The sequence below is a fragment of the Musca domestica genome, unplaced genomic scaffold, assembly GCF_030504385.1.
Source record: "Musca domestica strain aabys unplaced genomic scaffold, Musca_domestica.polishedcontigs.V.1.1 1117, whole genome shotgun sequence".
Taxonomy (NCBI): domain Eukaryota; kingdom Metazoa; phylum Arthropoda; class Insecta; order Diptera; family Muscidae; genus Musca; species Musca domestica.
In genome coordinates this window covers 8965-32366 of record NW_026712139.1, presented here as the reverse complement: position 1 = coordinate 32366, position 23402 = coordinate 8965, and the positions used below count along the sequence as shown (strand labels likewise).

The window sequence follows — 23402 nt, the reverse complement described above, 5'->3', positions numbered from 1 at the left end:
CTAAAAAATAAAGTCTCCACTTTTATTTAAAATTTTATTCAAATTGAATGTTTTTTTTATTGTTTTTATTTTTAATTTTATTTACAATGCCTTACTAGAGAATGGGGGTGTTTTTTTTTTTTGTTGGCAAATATGTTTTTAATTTATATTATAAATAAGTATTGTTATACAAAAAATCGTTGCTTATATTAATTTATAAAATATTTTGTATTAGTTTTCATACATATTTAAGTTAAGTAATTTACTAGCTTCTCTTTCTTTTTTTTTTTTTGTATTTTAGATTAACAAACTAATATTTAGTACGTACAAATATTATTGCTTTGTTTTTTTTTTCTTCTAAGCAAAAATTGTTTAATTCCATCTAAGTTACATAAATGGAAGTAGTTCCGACGAAAGGAGATTGATTAAAAAAAAAAAAAAAAACTTGGTTGGCATTAATACTTCACAACTAAAGAGAAACAAAACTTTAGCTATCGGGGAAAAAAATCATTTCATTTTTCTAAGAAAATTTCTATTTTTTAAATATTTTTTATTATATATTATTGGAGAAAAAGAGGAAAAATTATTTTATATTTTATGTACAAAGAAATGTTGTTTTTTAATTTATGTAATTGAAGTTATTCATGACATATGCTTATGATCTATTGTAATAATAATTATTACTATTATTTAATAGTTATTTGTTGTAACTAAGTTTTTTTTTGTAAGGTGTTATGAATTGCCATTCATTTGTAAAAAGTGTAGGTGAATGTATACACGTTTTTTTGTTTTTAATAGTTTTTATGTTGTCATGCAACCAGTTTTGTTGTTTTGCGGCTTAAAATAAAAAATAAAAGCTTTCAATTAGGGAAACAATTCGAAAATTTGCTTTCGAAAACACAAAAAAGCTAAGCTCTATTAATAAAACGAAAATGGGAAGATTGCCTATTATCGTTATAATAGGTTTGCTAAAAAATAATAGGCTATCTTAAGTAATTCAAAAAGAGTAGTTGTAGACAAATCTTCGACAGATTCAGTTTTCTATATACACTTAAATTACACCAAATCCTTTAAATGGGAAATATTTGGAAAAAGAAAATACAGCACCAATTTCATTTTGAATAAAGAAAGACAACAATGACCACTTTCACACATCTGGGGAGGCAGGAATCTGAAATAAAGGAAAATATTGGAAATTAGTAAAAAAAACAAGTAAAAAAGCTGTAAGTTCAGACGGGCTGAACTTTGAATACCGTTCACCATTTGGAACGAATTTAAGAAATAAATAAAAAATTAAACAATAAATAATAAATAAATAACAAAATAAATAAAATAAAAAATAAAAATAAGTAAAAAATAAAAAAATAAGTATATAAAAGAATAATAAAAAAATAAATAAAATATAAATGAATATATAAAAAAATAAATAAGAAAGAAAATAAAAAATATATATAAAAAACTAAATAAATAAAAAATAAGGAAATAAATATATAAAAAATAAATAAATAAAAAATTAATAAAAAATAACAAAACTAAATAAAAAAATAAATAACAAATAAAAAAAAATAAATAAAAAATAAAAAAAAATAATAAAAGCAAATAAATAAACACAAATAAATAAAAAAAATTAATAAATGTGTAAGCAAAACAAAATTAAAATTAAAAAAATAAATAAATAAAAAAATTAATAAAAAAATTAAATAAAAAAATAAATAAAAAAATAAATAAATAAAATAAATAAATAAATAAAAATAAAAAAAGGGTAAATAAATAAAAAAACGAATATATAAAAAATACATAAAAATATCAATAAATAAAATAATAAATAAATAATAAAAAATAAATAAAATAATAAATAAATAATAAAAAATAAATAAATAAAAAGAAAATTACAAAATAAAAAAACAAATATAAAAATAAAAAAAATAAATAAAACATAAATAAAAATAAATAAGTTAATATAAAAATAAATAAATAAAAAATAAACAAAAAGTAAAATAAATAAATAAAAAGTAAATAAATAAATAAAAAAGTAAATATATAAATAAAAAATAAAAAAATGAATAAATAAAAAATACATAAAAATTTCAATAAATAAAAAAATAAATAAATAATGAAAAATAAATAAATAATGAAAAATAAATAAATAAAAGAAATAAATTACAAAATAAAAAACAATATATAAATAAAAAAATAAATAAATAAACAAATAACATAAATAAATAAATAATAAATAAAAGGGTAAATAAATAAATAAAAAATAAAAAAATGAATAAATAAAAAATACATAAAAATATCAATAAATAATGAAAAATAAATAAATAAAAAGAAAATTACAAAATAAAAAAAACAAATGTAAAAATAAAAAAATAAATAAAACATAAATAAAAATAAATAAGTTAATATAAAAATAAATAAATAAATAAAATAAATAAATAAATAAATATAAAATAAATAAATAAATAAACAATGAATAAATAAATAAAAGAAATCCTTAAAAAATTCTGTTAAAATCTTAAAAATACCGAATGTAGTCGTTATATTAAAGTCTACAGGGTGAGATTAAAAAAAACTGCAACAAAGTCAAACGTCATAATTTGTACATTTTTTTTTAAATTTCATTGAATGAAAGCAAAAAATAAACAATTAAAAAAATAAAAATTAAATAAATAAAAAATTAATTAATAAATTAAAAATTAATAAATAAAAAATAAATAAACAAAAAATAAATAAAAAACAAATAAATAAAATAATAAATAAAAAAAATAAATAAATAAAAAAATAAATAACTAAAAAAATAAATTAATTAATTAATAAAAAATAAATTAATAAAAAATAAATAAATAAAAAATAAAACAATTAATAAAAAATAAATAAAAAATAAATAAAATAAATAAATAAAAAATAAATAAAATAAATAAATAAATAAATAAATAAACAAAAAATAAATTAAATCCATTAAAAATTCTGTTAAAATCTTAAAAATACCGAATACAACGGCTACATTCGAGTCTACAGGGTGAGATAAAAAAAACTGCAACGAAGTCAAACGCCCTAATTTTTACATTTTTTTAAATTTCATTGAATGAAAGCAAAAAATAAACAATTAAAAAAATAAAAATTAAATAAATAAAAAATTAACTAATAAATAAAAAATAAATAAATAAAAAATAAATAAACAAAAAATAAATAAAAAACAAATAAATAAAATAATAAATAAATAAAAAAATAAATAACTAAAAAAATAAATTAATTAATTAATAAAAAATAAATTAATAAAAAATAAATAAATAAAAAATAAAACAATTAATAAAAAATAAATAAAATAAATAAATAAAAAATAAATAAAAAAATATATAAATAAAAAAAAATAAATATATAAAAAAAATTTAAAAAAATAAAATACGGTAAAAATTCTGTTAAAATCTTAAAAATACCGAATGTAGCCGTTATATTAGAGTCTACAGGGTGAGATAAAAAAAACTGCAATAAAGTCAAAGGCCCTAATTTTTACATTTTTTTTTAAATTTCATTGAATGAAAGCAAAACGTGTCGGAAATAGCATCAAATTTTAGAATAATTTTAGATTTGTTTGAATTGGTCACCTTTGGCACGAATTATGGCCTTCAAACGGCCAATGAAATAAATAAAAAAATAAATAAAAATAAATGGAAAAATTAATAAATAAATAAAAAAATAAATAAAATAAATTAATAAAAAATTAATGAATAAAAAAATAAAAATAAATAAATAAAAAACAAATAAATAAATTAATAATAAAAAAAAGGAACAAAAAATAAAAAAATAAATAAATAGCAAATAAATAAAAAAATAAAATAAATAATAAAATAAAATAAAAATAATAAATAAATAAAAAAAATAAATACATTAAAACAAAAATAAATAAATAAATAAAAAATAAAAATATGAATAAAAAAATAAATAAATAAAATAATATATAAATTAAAAATATAAAATAAATAAATAAAATAATATATAAATTAAAAATATAAAATAAATAAATAAAAAAAACGATAAAAATTATTTTAAAATCTTAAAAATACCGAGTATAGCCGTTATATTAGGGTCTGCAGGGTGAGATTAAAAAAACTGCAACAATGTCAAACGCCATAATTTTACATTTTTTTTAAATTTCATTGAATGAAATCAAAAATTGTCGGAAATAGCATCAAATTTTAGAATAAATTTAGATTTGTTCGAATTGGTCATCTTTGGCACGAATTATGGCCTTCAAACGTCCAATGAAACCATCAAATGCTACCCGAATGTTGCTCTGCGGTATTTTGGCCCATTCCCGGCGAAGCGCTTGCTTGAGGTGATCGACACTTTGGAATTTATTTTTGTGCCAACCTTGCTCTCCAAAATACTCCAGACACAAAAAAGTCATCCGTTGGACTTTTGGTATCCGAAGATTTTGGTACCGTTATATGGGGGCTATACGAAGATGTGGATATGCATAGACATTTTTTTTTCATAAGATGTAGTATCCTTTACGAACTTTAAAGTACCAAATTTGAAACAATTCCGGTGAATAATGTCGCTAAAATCATCAAAAGTGACGAATATAGGGAGGTACGAAGACGTGGGTCTGCACCGACAATTTCCTGTCATAGGCTGTTGTATCCATTACGAACTTCAAATATCAAATTTGAAACAATTCCGGTGAATAATGTCGCTTAAATCCCCGAAATACCGAAAATAGGGAGGTAGAATTATATGAGTGCTATACGAAGACGTGGACTTACATGGCCCATTTTCAACACCAAAAGTCCTGCAGACATAATATACATTTGAGTAAAATTTAATCAACCTAATTCATTTTGTTCGGAAGCTAGAGTGATTTCCTAGAAGGACAGACGGACGAACATCGCTAAATCGAAATAGAGTCTAAAACCGTTATTTCGATGAGACAAGTTTTGGCAGTATCAAATGATATATACCCTCTGTAGCCATATGGCCTAGGTTTATTTTCTCTATTTCAATACCTCAAGAAGACCTCTTTACTCACCTCCATTATTTGCTTTTGTAATTTCAAACTCATCGCACAGCCGCCGTACCGCTCTGCCCACCAATTACCGTTTCGATAGCGGTGTCAGTAGAGTACTAACATGTCCCGAATTAATGGCTATTACTTCAGTTATATTGGCTAAATTGGAATTCATGTGGTGATGATGATGGTGGTGATGATAGTAAAATGGAGCTGTAGAATGCGCTGGTGGTTGGGCATGAGCAGCCTGGGTTAGCGATGTTTGATAGCTATGATGGTGATGTAAATACGATGAAGCACTTGGGGGTGGTGGCGGGTGTAAAGTTGCCGATGATGCCACTGACTGAGCCGTGGAAGCTGATGAGACTAGGGTTGATGATGTAGTGGATGAATTATTGGTCCTATACGACGATTGCTCCCCATGTTGTTGATGATGTTGTTGATATGTTGTATATAAACTGCCACTGTTGCTGTTGTTGTTATTGTTGTTGCTGGCTGGTCCTGTTGCTGCCCCGCTGACTCCTCTACCTCTATTTGGGTTTGTCTATAAACCAGTTATAACCACCTCATGTTGAGCATCATCATCCATATCGGGCATCTCCTGTTTGTGTATCATTTGATCGGAGGAATTATGCTGTTGCTGTGAGCCGGGCACTTGTGCCGGTTGCCGTGGTGCTGTTTGACCATATTTCTCATGAATGCCACGATGTCGTTTCAGGGCAAAACGATCGGCAAAGGCAGCTAAGCAGATATCACATTTAAATGGTTTTTCACCCGAATGAACCTTGGCATGATTTTTGAGATGAGCCGCCTGTGAGAATGCCGTACCGCAAATATCACATTTATATGGTTTTTCACCAGTGTGAATACGGCGATGATTCCACAGGGTGGCATGGCGGGCAAAACCTTTGTCACAAACCTCACAGACATAGGGTCGTTCTCCGCTGTGGGTACGTTCATGATTTTTGAGATGGGGTGATTGCGAGAACTGCATGCCACAGGTTTGACATCTGAAAACAAGAGAATTTATTGTTGATACAAAGAACGTTGAAGGGTATTCTTAAAACCTACTTGTAGGGCTTTTCTCCTGTATGTATGCGGGCATGATTTTTCAAATAAACTGCCTTGGCAAAGGCCAGTCCACAAATGGTACACTTGTAATTCTTTTCGCCACTGTGCAGCTTTTTGTGGGACCAAAGACTTGAGTATCGCGAAAAGGTTCCTCCACAAATATTGCAGGTGAAGGGCTTGACATTTCTGTAAAAAGAGGGCAGGAGAAGAGGGCATTGATTAGTTTTAAAATTTTTGGAATTTTAATTTGCAGTTTTTCTGCCAAATATTACACTTTTCTTACTCTGTCTTAATGGAGGCAACAGCCGCCTGGATGTTATTCTGTTTCGAAGCAGGTGCTCCCGTGCCCACATACACCATACCCGAACCATTGCATTTGTTGCATTTGGTCACCTTGGCCGAGGAACATTTCCTTTTGGCTGTACAACCTTCACGTTTCACAGTGACATTCGCCGTCGATGAATTTGTATTGGGCGCAGGTTGTTGCGTTGTAACAACTTGTATTTGTTGTTGTCCTTGGGCATTTGTAGAGATGATTTGTACCGGCTGCTGGATCATGGTCGTGCCGCCTCCACCACCACCACCACTTAAGGAATCCATGGAGGATTCAGAATTTCCACTAGCCAATTCATTCATACCAAATTTGATCTCACCATCCGGGGCTACAAATATTTGTGTTGGCTGACCTTGTTGTGCGGCTGCCAGGGCTGCAGCTTGCTGTTGAGCTTGCTCGTTTTGTAGACAGGTATCACATCGCGTTATTTTAGATCCTTTACGTTTCAAGGGTTGTAGAATTTGACTGCCGCAGGTGGTACATTTGCTTTGTTCCAATTTTATATTTTTTCCGGAGTTCTGCGTTAAAGCTTCGTTGGAATTTTGTTGTTGCTGTTGTGATTGCTGCTGATGTTGCTGTAGTTGGGCTGTTTGCTGCTGCAATACTGCATTGGCCGGTTCTAAAGACTCTGTGGCTACAATTTGTATCTGTCCCATTTGACCATTTTCGGCAATGATATTTTGTGCCTGTACCAATCCCTGGGCATTTACCAATTGTAATGCATCCGTTTGACCTTGATGCTGTTGATCGCTACCATCTTGGGCATGGGTTCGTTTGTGATGATTCAGCAAGGCCAAGTGGGAAAACATTAAGCCACAGACGTCGCACTTAAAACTTATGTTTGAAATTGTGTTCTGTATGGGCGAGATGGTCTGAAGAGACTAGAATTTGAGAAGATGAAAAAAAATTAGACATAATTTAAGGAGAAAACTTCAAAAACTTACCGCCGCTAGTGGTTTATTTTGATTTACTATTTGCAAACGTCCCTGGGGATCCAGTGTTGCTATACCGATTGTACCACCCTGATTTAATTGATTCAATTGCATACCATTAACCAAGGCGTAGTTATAACCACCCACAGGTTGGGCTATGTAACAGGTTTTGTTGTCGTCCGTGGTCAGTTGGGCCAAGTTTACAGTGGCACCATTACCCTGAAATATAAAAAAGGAAATTTTAAATGTTTGTAAATTATGTAGAAGTTTTGGAACTCACATTGGTTGTGGTATAATAGAATGTGGGCTGATCCTTTTGTCCCTCAATTTTTGGTTGCTTGAGTATGGTTCCATCCGCTGTCTGATATTGTATGGTTGGTTGTACATTTGCTCCAAGAGCATTGGTAAATATTATATTTTTTGTTAGATCTTCCATCATTTGGAGATCTCAAAGATGTAAAAGGGAAATCTGAAAGAAAGGATTGCAAAGGAAAGAGGTTAGCTTGTGAAAAGTATTTTGTACTCCAATGAAAATCTTGATGAAGCTCCCCATGTGGCATAGAGATGAAAGTAGCTTTTAAAGGCCTCCTGCAAATAGAACTTTTAAGGAACGACTTCCACGTTCGCGACTCTGGCAAAAGCCTTGAAAGTCTTAAATGTCTATGAAAATGATCCTTTATCCTCCAGGATTTCTTTAAAAATAATACATTTTAGGAGTTTTCTATAATAGCAGAAAACCCTTTTAGATATTTCATAGTTCAGTGAATATCTTGGCGTAACCCCCATGTGGCATAAAGAGGAAAATAGCTTTCAAAGGCCTCCTGCAAAAAGAACTTTTAAGGGACGACTTCCACGTTCATTTCAAATCGCCTGCACTGAACCCGCAACTCTAGCCAATGCCTTAAAAGTCTAAAATGTCTATGAAGATGATCCTTTATCCTCCAGAATTTCTGTAAAAAGAATAGATTTTAGGAGTTTTCTATATATAGCAGAAAGACCCATTAGATCTCTTACGGGAAGATTGCCTTTAGATTATTTATAGTTCAGTGAATATCCTGGCGTAGCCCCCATGTGGCATAAAAAGGAAAGTAGCTTTCAAAGGCCTCCTGCAAAAAGATGTTTTAAGGGACGCCTGCCCTGAACACGCAACTCTAGCCAATGCCTTAAAAGTCTATAATGTCTAGAAGATGATACTTTATCCTCCAGGATTTCTAAAAAAGAATACATTTTAAGAATTTTCTAGGTCTACTATAACCTTTCATATCTCTTACGGGAAGATTGCCTTTATATACTTCCTTGGGATGGGAAATTCTTTACAAATTATTGACGGATAGCAGATCTTCTTTACTTGTTGAATTTTTTACGTTCCAGAGTCTCCCTTCTGCCCTAAAGGTTCAGCTATCACTTTTATGTCCCTTAAGACTAATTGAACCATAAAAAATCTTGTTTTATCTGTTTTTTAATAAAATGTTGCTTGAAAAACTATTTTTTACACTTTCTTGTCAATTAGAAATGTAAACAAAGCAATTGGGCATTCACTGGGATTGATAACTCGCGCGTTTTTTTTTTAGCCACAGAGATAATGTGACATTAACTTTGTTGTCTTAGCACCAAACCACATTTTCTTTTATAACAATACAATTTAATTCATTTGCTTCCTAAATTATTAAACATTTCACTATAATTAATAATGTAAACAAATCCAAAGACAGGCTAAGAAAAAGTAATAGGGAATTGATAGCAAGCGCGCCTTTTTTATAACTGTGAGTGGGAGAGAGACAGATATAGAACTAGACTTAACAATCCAAAAAAAGTAAAATAAAAGAAATTACATGAAAAAAAACGAAGACAAAAAGGAGACGATGAACGAAAAAAAATCACGAAACAACTAAAAACGATGTAAAAAAATTAGTGCAACTGAAAAAGATGAAATAAAGGCAATTGTTTTTATTTTTACGCTAAGAAAAATTACGTTTTTCGAAGAGGAATTTGGCTCTGATTTTCTTAAATTTCATACTTCACATTTCACCCACTAAAATATGTCAATCGTCTGCCTGTCACTTTACCTTTGATTTATGCAATACACACGACAGCCTCCCCAACAAGACGGCCAAGCAAAGCCAGACAATAGCAACAAATTCCACAAAATTTTCTATAGAAATTTCAAACGAAATTCCTTTAGTTTTCTGCTACTGGCGTTTCACAAATTGTCTCCGGTGTTTATGTTTTGAAATTTCTTTTTGTTGTTTGTTTTTCCCTTTTTCTTTTCTCACATCAATGGGTTTATTATTGTTTGTTTCTTTTTCTAACAAAAGTTTTAGAATACCACAGACATGAGATGCACAATAATTTTTTTTTTCTTCTTTTTTTGAATAGAATTTTTCTTTTCACAAAACTTCTGATACTGCTCTTCTACGTTGTTTAGAATGGCAGCCTTTCAGCAGCACACACATTCGTACGAATGAAACGAACGAACATTTGCAGCAGACCTCGTTTTTTATCTCGTTCGACAGTCGGTCTTTGTATGCCTTTTCACTTCTTCACCAACGAATGCATACGTGTGTGTCTGTGTGAGCTTGTTGGTCTATTTCATGTCTTCTTCTTCTCCGCCGAATATTTCTTTTTTCTTCCACACACAAGCCAGACAGAGAAAAAATATGGCGACTCACAGAAGAAGTATTGTATTTTTATTGGAGAAAAGTACCGTAATCTATATAGTTTTTTAGATTTTCTTGTTTCACTTTGTTGCTTTATCTTCTTTAATTATTTCATGTTTTTTTTTTTCATTCCTTAAATGTTTTATTTATTTGTAATATTTTTTGTTCTATTAAAACACTTCCATCACTTTGTGGTCAATCACTCCGTTTTCGCTTTCACTCTATGCCGTTGTTAAAATGAGACTGAATGACAATTGCATCTCTCTTCGTTGAGTTATTCAATGAGAAGAGAGACCGCTATATACCGAAGAAACCCAAAAATAACATTGCATATGATGTATGAGGAAAGGAGATGCAAATAGTGTAAAAACAAGGTAGTATATTAGAATGATGGTAATTGTTAAAATTTTATTAATATAAACAAATTCCTGGGATTCTTTTCAGATAATTTAATGAAAATTATTTAAAAACTTGTAGTTGTGTGGGACCCAATACCAACTGAATATATTTTAAAGGTAACAAAATAAATTAGAACAAAAGATGTGTATAAAAATAGTAAATATTACCTACCTATCGAATGATGTGAACACTCCTTAAATATTGACCAGCGCCATCTTGGGATGTTAAAAGTTAGCTTGCTATCATTGATTTTGTTGTGTAAATTACGCTGCATACCTTAAGGCTGTTTATGAAATTAGCAGTTGCTACTTTGAAAACAAGACGAATATGGTTTTGGAGATGTTGGCTGTTAAAGACACAGTGATTTTTTGGGATATAAATAACACTTCCCAGACGCATTTTTCTAGAGTTAAACTAGGCATGGACCCATTTTTATGCATTTTTTTAGAGTTAAACTAGGCGTGGACCTTTTTAAATGCATTTTTTTAGAGTTAAACCAGGCGAGGATTTTTTAATGCATTCTTCTAAATTTAAACTAGGCGTGGATTTTTAATGCATTTTTCTAAATTTAAACTAGGCGTGGATTTTTTAATACATTTTTCTAAATTTAAACTAGGCGTAGACCTTTTTTAATGCATTTTTAAACTAGGCGTGGATTTTTTAATGCATTTTTAAACTAGGCGTGGATTTTTCAATGCATTTTTAAACTAGGCGTTGATTTTTTAATGCATTTTTAAACTAGGCGTGGATTTTTTAATGCATTTTTAAAATAGGCGTAGATTTTTTAATGCATTTTTAAACTAGGCGTGGATTTTTTAATGCATTTTTAAACTAGGCGTGGATTTTTTAATGCATTTTTAAACTAGGCGTGGATTTTTTAATGCATTTTTAAACTAGGCGTGGATTTTTTAATGCATTTTTAAACTAGGCGTGGATTTTTTAATGCATTTTTAAACTAGGCGTGGATTTTTTAATGCATTTTTAAACTAGGCGTGGATTTTTTAATGCATTTTTAAACTGGGCGTGGATTTTTTAATGCATTTTTAAACTAGGCGTGGATTTTTTAATGCATTTTTAAACTAGGCGTGGATTTTTTAATGCATTTTTAAACTAGGCGTGGATTTTTTAATGCATTTTAAACTAGGCGTGGATTTTTTAATGCATTTTTAAACTAGGCGTGGATTTTTTAATGCATTTTTAAACTAGGCGTGGATTTTTTAATGCATTTTTAAACTAGGCGTGGATTTTTTAATGCATTTTTAAACTAGGCGTGGATTTTTTAATGCATTTTTAAACTAGGCGTGGATTTTTTAATGCATTTTTAAACTAGGCGTGGATTTTTTAATGCATTTTTAACTAGGCGTGGATTTTTTAATGCATTTTTAAACTAGGCGTGGATTTTTTAATGCATTTTTAAACTAGGCGTGGATTTTTTAATGCATTTTAAACTAGGCGTGGATTTTTTAATGCATTTTTAAACTAGGCGTGGATTTTTTAATGCATTTTAAACTAGGCGTGGATTTTTAATGCATTTTTAAACTAGGCGTGGATTTTTTAATGCATTTTAAACTAGGCGTGGATTTTTAATGCATTTTGCGTGGATTTTTTAATGCATTTTAAACTAGGCGTGGATTTTTAATGCATTTTAACTAGGCGTGATTTTAAACTAGGCGTGGATTTTTAATGCATTTTTAAACTAGGCGTGGATTTTTTAATGCATTTTAAACTAGGCGTGGATTTTTAATGCATTTTTAAACTAGGCGTGGATTTTTTAATGCATTTTTAAACTAGGCGTGGATTTTTTAATGCATTTTTAAACTAGGCGTGGATTTTTTAATGCATTTTAAACTAGGCGTGGATTTTTTTAATGCATTTTTAAACTAGGCGTGGTTTTTTAATGCATTTTTAAACTAGGCGTGGATTTTTTAATGCATTTTTAAACTAGGCGTGGTTTTTTAATGCATTTTTAAACTAGGCGTGGATTTTTTAATGCATTTTAAACTAGGCGTGGATTTTTTTAATGCATTTTAAACTAGGCGTGGATTTTTTTTAATGCATTTTTCTAGAGTTAAACTAGGCGTGGATTTTTTAATGCATTTTTCTAGAGTTAAACTAGGCGTGGATTTTTTAATGCATTTTTCTAGAGTTAAACTAGGCGTGGATTTTTTAATGCATTTTTAAACTAGGCGTGGATTTTTAATGCATTTTTAAACTAGGCGTGGATTTTTTAATGCATTTTTAAACTAGGCGTGGATTTTTTAATGCATTTTTAAACTAGGCGTGGATTTTTAATGCATTCTTAAACTAGGCGTGGATTTTTTAATGCATTCTTAAACTAGGCGTGGATTTTTTAATGCATTTTTAAACTAGGCGTGGATTTTTTAATGCATTTTTAAACTAGGCGTGGATTTTTTAATGCATTTTTAAACTAGGCGTGGATTTTTTAACGCATTTTTAAACTAGGCGTGGATTTTTTAATGCATTTTTAAACTAGGCGTGGATTTTTTAATGCATTTTTAAACTAGGCGTGGATTTTTTAACGCATTTTTAAACTAGGCGTGGATTTTTTAATGCATTTTTAAACTAGGCGTGGATTTTTTAATGCATTTTTAAACTAGGCGTGGATTTTTTAATGCATTTTTAAACTAGGCGTGGATTTTTTAATGCATTTTTAAACTAGGCGTGGATTTTTTAATGCATTTTTAAACTAGGCGTGGATTTTTTAATGCATTTTTAAACTAGGCGTGGATTTTTTAATGCATCTCTTCAGAATTTGAATTTTTGGAGAGTTTCATGAGTTTTTCCTCTCCCGAACTCCCACCTGGAATACATTGTCATCGGCATCATCAACATCAATCACTTTCTAAAAGTTTCCGCATACATTTTCCCCAGCCAAATCTTTTACTTTTTCTTTCTTTGTTGTGTCCGCTCAAGCTTCGTCGCCTGGCTTATGGTTATGGCTGTTGGTACCCAATAAACTGGCATTTAATTTCCATATTGCCTGTGAAAAGTCACTTAAAAACAAAAGTATGTGATGCCAAGTAGTGCTGCCGCGAAAAAAAATGAATTTCCATTTCCATATTTTGTGTGTGAGCGTGATGCGATGGCTTCTTCTCATGGCCGAAATTTTGAAATTTTCTTTGCCATCTTTTGCAGCTTTTCCTTGAAATAAAATGTGTGTCTGCCATTAAGATATGCTGTGCTATGCTACTTCCACAATTTTTTTTTTGATTGGGCGCCATTTAGGTAGATTTGCTTATGGGGATGCGCTGTTCGGTGTGGACAAGTTTGGCAAATATTTTTTCCAGGCTATTTTTAGTCTTGACCAAAAAATGTTTAACATATAGGCATTGTTTGTAACAATGCCAGGGTTGCCAAAGTTCAAAATATTAAATATTAAAAAATATATATTTTTTAATTTTTAAAAAATATTTTTAAAAAAATCCACGTTTGTTGATGGTCCATAAAAAAAATATTTTTAAAAAATCCACGTTTGTTGATGGTCTATGAAAAAAATATTTTTAAAAAAATCCACGTTTGTTGATGGTCCATAAAAAAATATTTTTAAAAAATCCACGTTTGTTGATGGTCCATGAAAAAATATTTTTAAAAAATCCACGTTTGTTGATGGTCCATGAACAAATATTTTTAAAAAATCCACGTTTTTTTGATGGTCCATGAACAAATATTTTTAAAAAATCCACGTTTGTTGATGGTCTATGAAAAAAATATTTTTAAAAAAATCAACGTTTGTTGATGGTCCATGAAAAAATATTTTAAAAAATCCACGTTTGTTGATGGTCCATGAAAAAATATTTTTAAAAAATCCACGTTTGTTGATGGTCGATGAAAAAATATTTTTAAAAAATCCACGTTTGTTGATGGTCCATGAAAAAATATTTTTAAAAAATCCACGTTTGTTGATGGTCGTTGAAAAAATATTTTTAAAAAATCCACGATTGTTGATGGTCCATGAAAAAATATTTTAAAAAATCCACGTTTGTTGATGGTCCATGAAAAAATATTTTTAAAAAATCCACGTTTGTTGATGGTCCATGAAAAAATATTTTTAAAAAATCCACGTTTGTTGATGGTCCATGAAAAAATATTTTAAAAAAATCCACGTTGTTGATGGTCCATGAAAAAATATTTTTAAAAAATCCACGTTTGTTGATGGTCTATGAAAAAAATATTTTTAAAAAAATCAACGTTTGTTGATGGTCCATGAAAAATATTTTTAAAAAATCCACGTTTGTTGATGGTCCATGAAAAAATATTTTTAAAAAAATCCACGTTTGTTGATGGTCCATGAAAAAATATTTTTAAAAAATCCACGTTTGTTGATGGTCCATGAAAAAATATTTTTAAAAAATCCACGTTTGTTGATGGTCCATGAAAAAATATTTTTAAAAAATCCACGTTTGTTGATGGTCCATGAAAAAATATTTTTAAAAAATCCACGTTTGTTGATGGTCCATGAAAAAATATTTTTAAAAAATCCACGTTTGTTGATGGTCCATGAAAAAATATTTTTAAAAAATCCACGTTTGTTGATGGTCCATGAAAAAATATTTTTAAAAAATCCACGTTTGTTGGTGGTCCATGAAAAAATATTTTTAAAAAAAATCCACGTTTGTTGATGGTCCATGAAAAAATATTTTTAAAAAATCCACGTTTGTTGATGGTCCATGAAAAAATATTTTTAAAAAAATCCACGTTTGTGATGGTCCATGAAAAAATATTTTTAAAAAATCCACGTTTGTTGATGGTCCATGAAAAAATATTTTTAAAAAATCCACGTTTGTTGATGGTCTATGAAAAAATATTTTTAAAAAAATCAACGTTTGTTGATGGTCCATGAAAAAAATATTTTTAAAAAATCCACGTTTGTTGGTGGTCCATGAAAAAATATTTTTAAAAAATCCACGTTTGTTGATGGTCCATGAAAAAATATTTTTAAAAAATCCACGTTTGTTGATGGTCCATGAAAAATATTTTAAAAAATCCACGTTTGTTGATGGTCCATGAAAAAATATTTTTAAAAAATCCACGTTTGTTGATGGTCCATGAAAAATATTTTTAAAAAATCCACGTTTGTTGATGGTCCATGAAAAAATATTTTTAAAAAATCCACGTTTGTTGATGGTCCATGAAAAAATATTTTTAAAAAATCCACGTTTGTTGATGGTCCATGAAAAAATATTTTTAAAAAAATCCACGTTTGTTGATGGTCCATGAAAAAATATTTTAAAAAAATCCACGTTTGTTGATGGTCCATGAAAAAATATTTTTAAAAAATCCACGTTTGTTGATGGTCCATGAAAAAATATTTTTAAAAATCCACGTTTGTTGATGGTCAGGAAAAAATATTTTTAAAAAATCCACGTTTGTTGATGGTGCATGAAAAAATATTTTTAAAAAATCCACGTTTGTTGATGGTCCATGAAAAAATATTTTAAAAAATCCACGTTTGTTGATGGTCTATGAAAAAAATATTTTTAAAAAAAATCAACGTTTGTTGATGGTCCATGAAAAATATTTTTAAAAATCCACGTTTGTTGGTGGTCCATGAAAAAATATTTTAAAAAATCCACGTTTGTTGATGGTCCATGAAAAAATATTTTTAAAAAAATCCACGTTTGTTGATGGTCCATGAAAAAATATTTTTAAAAAATCCACGTTTGTTGATGGTCCATGAAAAAATATTTTTAAAAAATCCACGTTTGTTGATGGTCCATGAAAAAAATATTTTTAAAAAATCCACGTTTGTTGATGGTCCATGAAAAAATATTTTTAAAAAATCCACGTTTGTTGATGGTCCATGAAAAAATATTTTTAAAAAATCCACGTTTGTTGATGGTCTATGAAAAAAATATTTTTAAAAAAATCAACGTTTGTTGATGGTCCATGAAAAAATATTTTTAAAAAATCCACGTTTGTTGTGGTCCATGAAAAAATATTTTTAAAAAATCCACGTTTGTTGATGGTCCATGAAAAAATATTTTAAAAAATCCACGTTTGTTGATGGTCCATGAAAAAATATTTTTAAAAAATCCACGTTTGTTGATGGTCCATGAAAAAATATTTTTAAAAAATCCACGTTTGTTGGTGGTCCATGAAAAAATATTTTTAAAAAATCCACGTTTGTTGATGGTCCATGAAAAAATATTTTTAAAAAATCCACGTTTGTTGATGGTCCATGAAAAAATATTTTTAAAAAATCCACGTTTGTTGATGGTCCATGAAAAAATATTTTAAAAAATCCACGTTTGTTGATGGTCCATGAAAAAATATTTTTAAAAAATCCACGTTTGTTGATGGTCTATGAAAAAAATATTTTTAAAAAAATCAACGTTTGTTGATGGTCCATGAAAAAATATTTTTAAAAAATCCACGTTTGTTGGTGGTCCATGAAAAAATATTTTTAAAAAATCCACGTTTGTTGATGGTCCATGAAAAAATATTTTAAAAAATCCACGTTTGTTGATGTCCATGAAAAAATATTTTTAAAAAATCCACGTTTGTTGATGGTCCATGAAAAAATATTTTTAAAAAATCCACGTTTGTTGATGGTCCATGAAAAAATATTTTAAAAAATCCACGTTTGTTGATGGTCCATGAAAAAATATTTTTAAAAAAATCCACGTTTGTTGATGGTCCATGAAAAAATATTTTTAAAAAATCCACGTTTGTTGATGGTCTATGAAAAAAATATTTTTAAAAAAATCAACGTTTGTTGATGGTCCATGAAAAAAATATTTTAAAAAATCCACGTTTGTTGGTGGTCCATGAAAAAATATTTTTAAAAAATCCACGTTTGTTGATGGTCCATGAAAAAATATTTTTAAAAAATCCACGTTTGTTGATGGTCCATTAAAAAATATTTTTAAAAAATCCACGTTTGTTGATGGTCCATGAAAAAATATTTTAAAAAATCCACGTTTGTTGATGGTCCATGAAAAAATATTTTTAAAAAATCCACGTTTGTTGATGTCCATGAAAAAATATTTTAAAAAATCCACGTTTGTTGATGGTCCATGAAAAAATATTTTAAAAAATCCACGTTTGTTGATGGTCCATGAAAAAATATTTTTAAAAAATCCACGTTTGTTGATGGTCCATGAAAAAATATTTTTAAAAAAATCCACGTTTGTTGATGGTGCATGAAAAATATTTTTAAAAAAATCCACGTTTGTTGATGGTCCATGAAAAAATATTTTTAAAAAATCCACGTTTGTTGATGGTCTATGAAAAAAATATTTTTAAAAAAATCAACGTTTGTTGATGGTCCATGAAAAAATATTTTTAAAAAATCCACGTTTGTTGGTGGTCCATGAAAAAATATTTTTAAAAAATCCACGTTTGTTGATGGTCCATGAAAAAATATTTTTAAAAAATCCACGTTTGTTGATGGTCCATGAAAAATATTTTAAAAAATCCACGTTTGTTGATGGTCCATGAAAAATATTTTTAAAAAATCCACGTTTGTTGGTGGTCCATGAAAAAATATTTTTAAAAAATCCACGTTTGTTGATGGTCCATGAAAAAATATTTTAAAAAATCCACGTTTGTTGATGGTCCATGAAAAAATATTTTTAAAAAAATCCAGTTTGTTGATGGTCTATGAAAAAAATATTTTTAAAAAAATCAACGTTTGTTGATGGTCCATGAAAAAATATTTTTTAAAAAATCCACGTTTGTTGGTGGTCCATGAAAAAATATTTTTAAAAAATCCACGTTTGTTGATGGTCCATGAAAAAATATTTTTAAAAAATCCACGTTTGTTGATGGTCCATGAAAAAATATTTTTAAAAATCCACGTTTGTTGATGGTCCATGAAAAAATATTTTTAAAAAATCCACGTTTGTTGGTGGTCCATGAAAAAATATTTTTAAAAAATCCACGTTTGTTGATGGTCCATGAAAAAATATTTTTAAAAAATCCACGTTTGTTGATGGTCCATGAAAAAATATTTTTAAAAAATCCACGTTTGTTGATGGTCCATGAAAAAATATTTTTAAAAAATCCACGTTTGTTGATGGTCCATGAAAAAATATTTTTAAAAAATCCACGTTTGTTGATGGTCTATGAAAAAATATTTTTAAAAAAATCAACGTTTGTTGATGGTCCATGAAAAAATATTTTGAAAAAAATCCACGTTTGTTGGTGGTCCATGAAAAATATTTTAAAAAATCCACGTTTGTTGATGGTCCATGAAAAAATATTTTTTAAAAAATCCACGTTTGTTGATGGTCCATGAAAAAATATTTTTAAAAAATCCACGTTTGTTGATGGTCCATGAAAAAATATTTTTAAAAAAATCCACGTTTGTTGATGGTCCATGAAAAAATATTTTTAAAAAATCCACGGTTGTTGATGGTCCATGAAAAAATATTTTTAAAAAATCCACGTTTGTTGATGGTCCATGAAAAAATATTTTTAAAAATCCACGTTGTTGATGGTCCTGAAAAAAATATTTTTAAAAAATCCACGTTGTTGATGGGCCATGAAAAATATTTTAAAAAATCCACGTTTGTTTGATGGGCCATGAAAAAATATTTTTAAAAAATCCACGTTGTTGATGGTCCATGAAAAAAATATTTTTAAAAAAAATCCACGTTTGTTGATGGTCCATGAAAAAATATTTTTAAAAAATCCACTTTGTTGATGGTCCATGAAAAAATATTTTTAAAAAAATCCACGTTTGTTGATGGTCCATGACAAAATATTTTTTAAAAAAATCCACGTTTGTTGATGGTCCATGAAAAAATATTTTTAAAAAATCCACGTTTGTTGATGGTCCATGAAAAAATATTTTTTAAAAAAATCACGTTTTGTGGTGGTCCATGAAAAAATATTTTAAAAAATCCACGTTTGTTGATGGTCCATGAAAAAATATTTTTAAAAATCCACGTTTGTTGATGGTCCCTGAAAAAATATTTGTAAAAATCCACGTTTGTTGATGGTCCATGAAAAAATATTTTTAAAAAAATTCACGTTTGTTGTATGGTCCATGAAAAAATATTTTTAAAAATCCACGTTTGGTGGTGGTCCATGAAAAAATATTTTTAAAAAATCCCACGTTTGTTGATGGTCCATGAAAAAATATTTTTTTAAAAAATCCACGTTTGTTGATGGTCCATGAAAAAAATATTTTTAAAAAATCCACGTTTGTGTTGATGGTCCATGAAAAAAATATTTTTAAAAAATCCACGTTTGTTGATGGTCCATGAAAAAATATTTTAAAAAATCCCCGTTGTTGATGGTCCATGAAAAAATATTTTAAAAAAATCCACGTTTGTTGGATGGTCCCATGAAAAAATATTTTAAAAAAAATCCACGTTTGTTGATGGTCCATGAAAAACATATTTTTAAAAAATCCACGTTTGTTGATGGTCCATGAAAAATATTTAAAAAATCCACGTTTGTTGATGGTCCATGAAAAATATTTTTAAAAAATCCACGTTTGTTGATGGTCCATGCAAAAATATTTTTAAAAAAATCCACGTTTGTTGATGGTCCATGAAAAATATATTTTTTAAAAAAATCCACGTTTGTTGATGGTCCCATGAAAAACTATTTTTAAAAAATCCACGTTTGTTGATGGTCCATGGAAAAAATATTTTTTAAAAATCCACGTTTGTTGATGGTCCATGAAAAAATATTTTTAAAAAAATCCACGTTTTGTTGATGGTCCATGAAAAAAATATTTTAAAAATCCAGTTTGTTGATGGTCCATGAAAAATATTTTTAAAAATCCACGTTTGTTGATGGTCCATGAAAAATATTTTTAAAAAATCACGTTTGTTGATGGTCCATGAAAAAAAATTTTTAAAAAATCCACGTTTGTTGATGGTCCATGAAAAATATTTTTAAAAATCCACGTTGTGTGATGGTCCATAAAAAAATATTTTAAAAAATCCACGTTTGTTGATGGTCCATGAAAAAATATTTTTAAAAAATCCACGTTTTGTTGGTGGTCCATTGAAAAAATATTTTTAAAAAATCCACGTTTGTTGATGGTCCATGAAAAAATATTTTTAAAAAATCACGTTTGTGATGGTCCTATGAAAAAAATTTTTAAAAAATCCACGTTTGTTGATGGTCCATGAAAAAATATTTTTAAAAATCCACGTTTGTTGATGGTACATGAAAAATCTTTTTAAAAAATCCACGTTGTTGATGGTCCATGAAAAATATTTTTAAAAATCCAAGTTTGTTGATGGTCCATGAAAAAATATTTTAAAAACTCCACGTTTGTTGATGGTCCATGAAAATATTTTTAAAAATCTACGTTTGTGATGATGGTCCATGAAAAATATTTTAAAAATCCACGTTTGTTGTGGTCCATGAAAAATATTTTTACAAAATCCACGTTTGTTGCTGGTTCATGAAAAAATATTTTTAAAAATCCACGTTTGTTGATGGTCCATGAAAAAATATTTTTAAAAAATCTACGTTTGTTGATGGTCCATGAAAAAATCTTTTTAAAAAATCCACGTTTGTTGATGGTCCATGAAAAAATATTTTTAAAAAATCTACGTTTGTTGATGGTCCATGAAAAAATATTTTTAAAAAATCCACGTTTGTTGATGGTTCATGAAAAAATATTTTTAAAAAATCCACGTTTGTTGATGGTGTTAGTTTGATTCGTTTTTATTGACTGAAAAAGTATACATACATTTTGGAAAATTTACAATTTCATATTTCAATGCCTATTAGGTTCAAAAGTGTAAAGGAAACATGCATGTTGTTAGGTAAATTATAACTCCAATACTCCTCCTCAACATGGATATTCCATTACAATTGCATTAAATCACTTAACAATTCCAAGTAAGTTTACAAAATACAAATGCTTGACTTTACATAAATTCTTTGTTAAAATATCCGCTATCATATCATTAGTTGGACAATATTTTAACTCCACTTCTTTGTTCCGCACGACTTCTCGCACATGATGAAATTTGATATCAATATGTTTGGTTCTATTGTGAAAAACGGGATTTTGCGCTAGCTTGTAAGCTCCTTGATTATCGCAATAAATCAATATTGGTTCACCCTTTATATACTCCATTTCTTCCAATAATCGTTTCAAATATGTTGCCTCCTTTGCCGCATTTGACATAGCCATATACTCGGCTTCTGTGCTGCTGAGTGCTATAGTGCTTTGTTTCTTGCTCTCCCAGGACACAGGACATCCATTGAGGAAAAATACGTACCCCGTATAAGATTTTCTATCATTTGTACTGCTTCCCCAATCTGCATCTGCATATCCGTATACACATTTCGCGCCAGCTTTAAAAATCAACTTGTAATTCAATGTTCCTGCTAGATAGCGTAGTATATTTTTCGCAGCCAATAAATGTTCCATATGAGGATCAGTATTTCTTTGAGCGAGCTTATGAGGATCAGTATTTCTTTGAGCGAGCTTATTTACTGAGTGCAGAATATCCGGGCGGGTAGTAATTGCTAGATAAGTCAACGCTCCTATTAGTGATTGATATTCATGCTGATTCGCTTTCTTGCAGTTGCCAGTACATTGAATTTGATATCCTGGAGTTAAAGGTACTGACGAAGGTTTGCAATCTTGCATTCCGAACTGTTCTAGCATGTCGTTAATATATTGAACTTGACTTAGTTTTATAGAACCCTGGTTCTTTTCCTGTTCAATCTCCATGCCCAAAAAATGTTGCATTCGTCCTTTGTCGCTGATATCGAATTCTTCCGCAATCATAGCTTTTATTTTATAAATTTCTTGTTCGTCCTTGCATGCTATGACAATGTCATCAACGTAAACTGCTACTAATATAATTTCACTATTTTTGTTCATTTTGTATAAACATGGTTCATTTTTGAATGATGTAAAGCCAATATTCTTCAAAACAGTGTCCAATTTCTCATTCCATGCTCGTCCTGATTGTTTTAATCCATAAATTGCTTTTCTTAATTTCAGAACTTTACCATTGTCTATGTTATAACCTTCCGGCGGTGCCATATATACATCTTCTTGTAATTCGCCATTTAGATAGGCTGTACATACATCAATCTGGTGCAAGTACATTTTCTCCTGAACTGCAATAGCCAACAATATTCTTATAGTAGCATATCTTACCACGGGGGAGAATGTCTCTTTATAATCAATGCCATATCTCTGGCTACATCCCTTCGCTACTAAACGAGCTTTATACCTATCTATTTGACCGTGTTTGTTCCGTTTCAGTGCGAAAACCCATTTACATCCAATAGCTTTACATTTCGGGGGCAGCAAAACCTCTTCCCAGGTCCTGTTTTTCTCCAAAGCCCGGAGTTCGTTCTTCATAGCTTCCAGCCATTGCTTTGAATGTTCACTTTCCATTGCATCTTGAACAGATTGCGGTACATTTTGAGCTCCCATTTGATTTAAAACGTTGTAAACCTTTTTGGGTCTTCCAGGTTTTCCGGTTCTTATTATCTTTGGTCTTCCAGGTCCAACTGTTGGTATTTCATCCTGACTATTGGAACTTGAACTTTCATTTGCAGTACCAAAATCCTCATCAGTGCTTTCATACTCAACGTTTTCCATCAAAGTTTGGTCGACACTTTCAGTTTGGCTATCATTGCCATCAATTTCATCCTGCTCAGTTCTACTTTGTTGCAAATAAAATTATAGACAATCTTCCTTTGATAGTTCCTTTTCACCCACCTGAAATTTGTCCTCGTCGAAAATGACGTCTCTTCTTTCAATTATTTTTCTTTGGTTCTTATCATATAATCTATAGGCTTTTGAAACTAAGGAATAACCTACCATTATATATTCCTCTCCTCTATTTTCGAACTTGCGTTTATGTGTTTTATTCAAAGCTACACAATATGAACCAAAAGTTCGCAAATGCCTTATATTTGGTTTCTTGCCATACCATGCTTCGTAGGGTGTCTTATTGTTCAAATGCTTTGCGGGACTCCTATTTCGCAAATAAGACGCTGTCGAAATTGCTTCTGCCCATAGGCTTTCATCCACACCAGCATGCAACATCATGGTTCTG

At 29.1% G+C, this 23402-nt stretch overlaps 1 protein-coding gene across 1 annotated transcript; it reads right to left on the bottom strand.

Moving 5' to 3' along the window:
- Nucleotides 1–110: 110 nt before the first annotated feature.
- On the bottom strand, nt 111–10230 carry LOC101895858 (zinc finger protein 665). Its single transcript, XM_005189537.4, has 7 exons — nt 9391–10230; nt 7605–7793; nt 7337–7543; nt 6342–7273; nt 6059–6244; nt 5009–5997; nt 111–1150 (listed from the first exon to the last, which is right to left on the bottom strand). The coding sequence occupies exons 2-6, from the start codon at nt 7761–7763 to the stop codon at nt 5532–5534; spliced, it is 1950 nt and encodes a 649-aa protein (XP_005189594.2). The 5' UTR covers nt 7764–7793; nt 9391–10230; the 3' UTR covers nt 111–1150; nt 5009–5531.
- Nucleotides 10231–23402: the final 13172 nt, after the last annotated feature.

Bases quoted from the DNA above. Each gene is read 5' to 3' on its own strand.
- LOC101895858 (XM_005189537.4), bottom strand. From the start codon at position 7,763: ATGATGGAAGATCTAACAAAAAATATAATATTTACCAATGCTCTTGGA. The intron at 7,544-7,604 runs GTGAGTTCCAAA...TTTATATTTCAG, and splicing joins TCTATTATACCACAACCAAT to GGTAATGGTGCCACTGTAAA. The intron at 6,245-6,341 runs GTAAGAAAAGTG...CTCTTTTTACAG, and splicing joins GTTGCCTCCATTAAGACAGA to AAATGTCAAGCCCTTCACCT.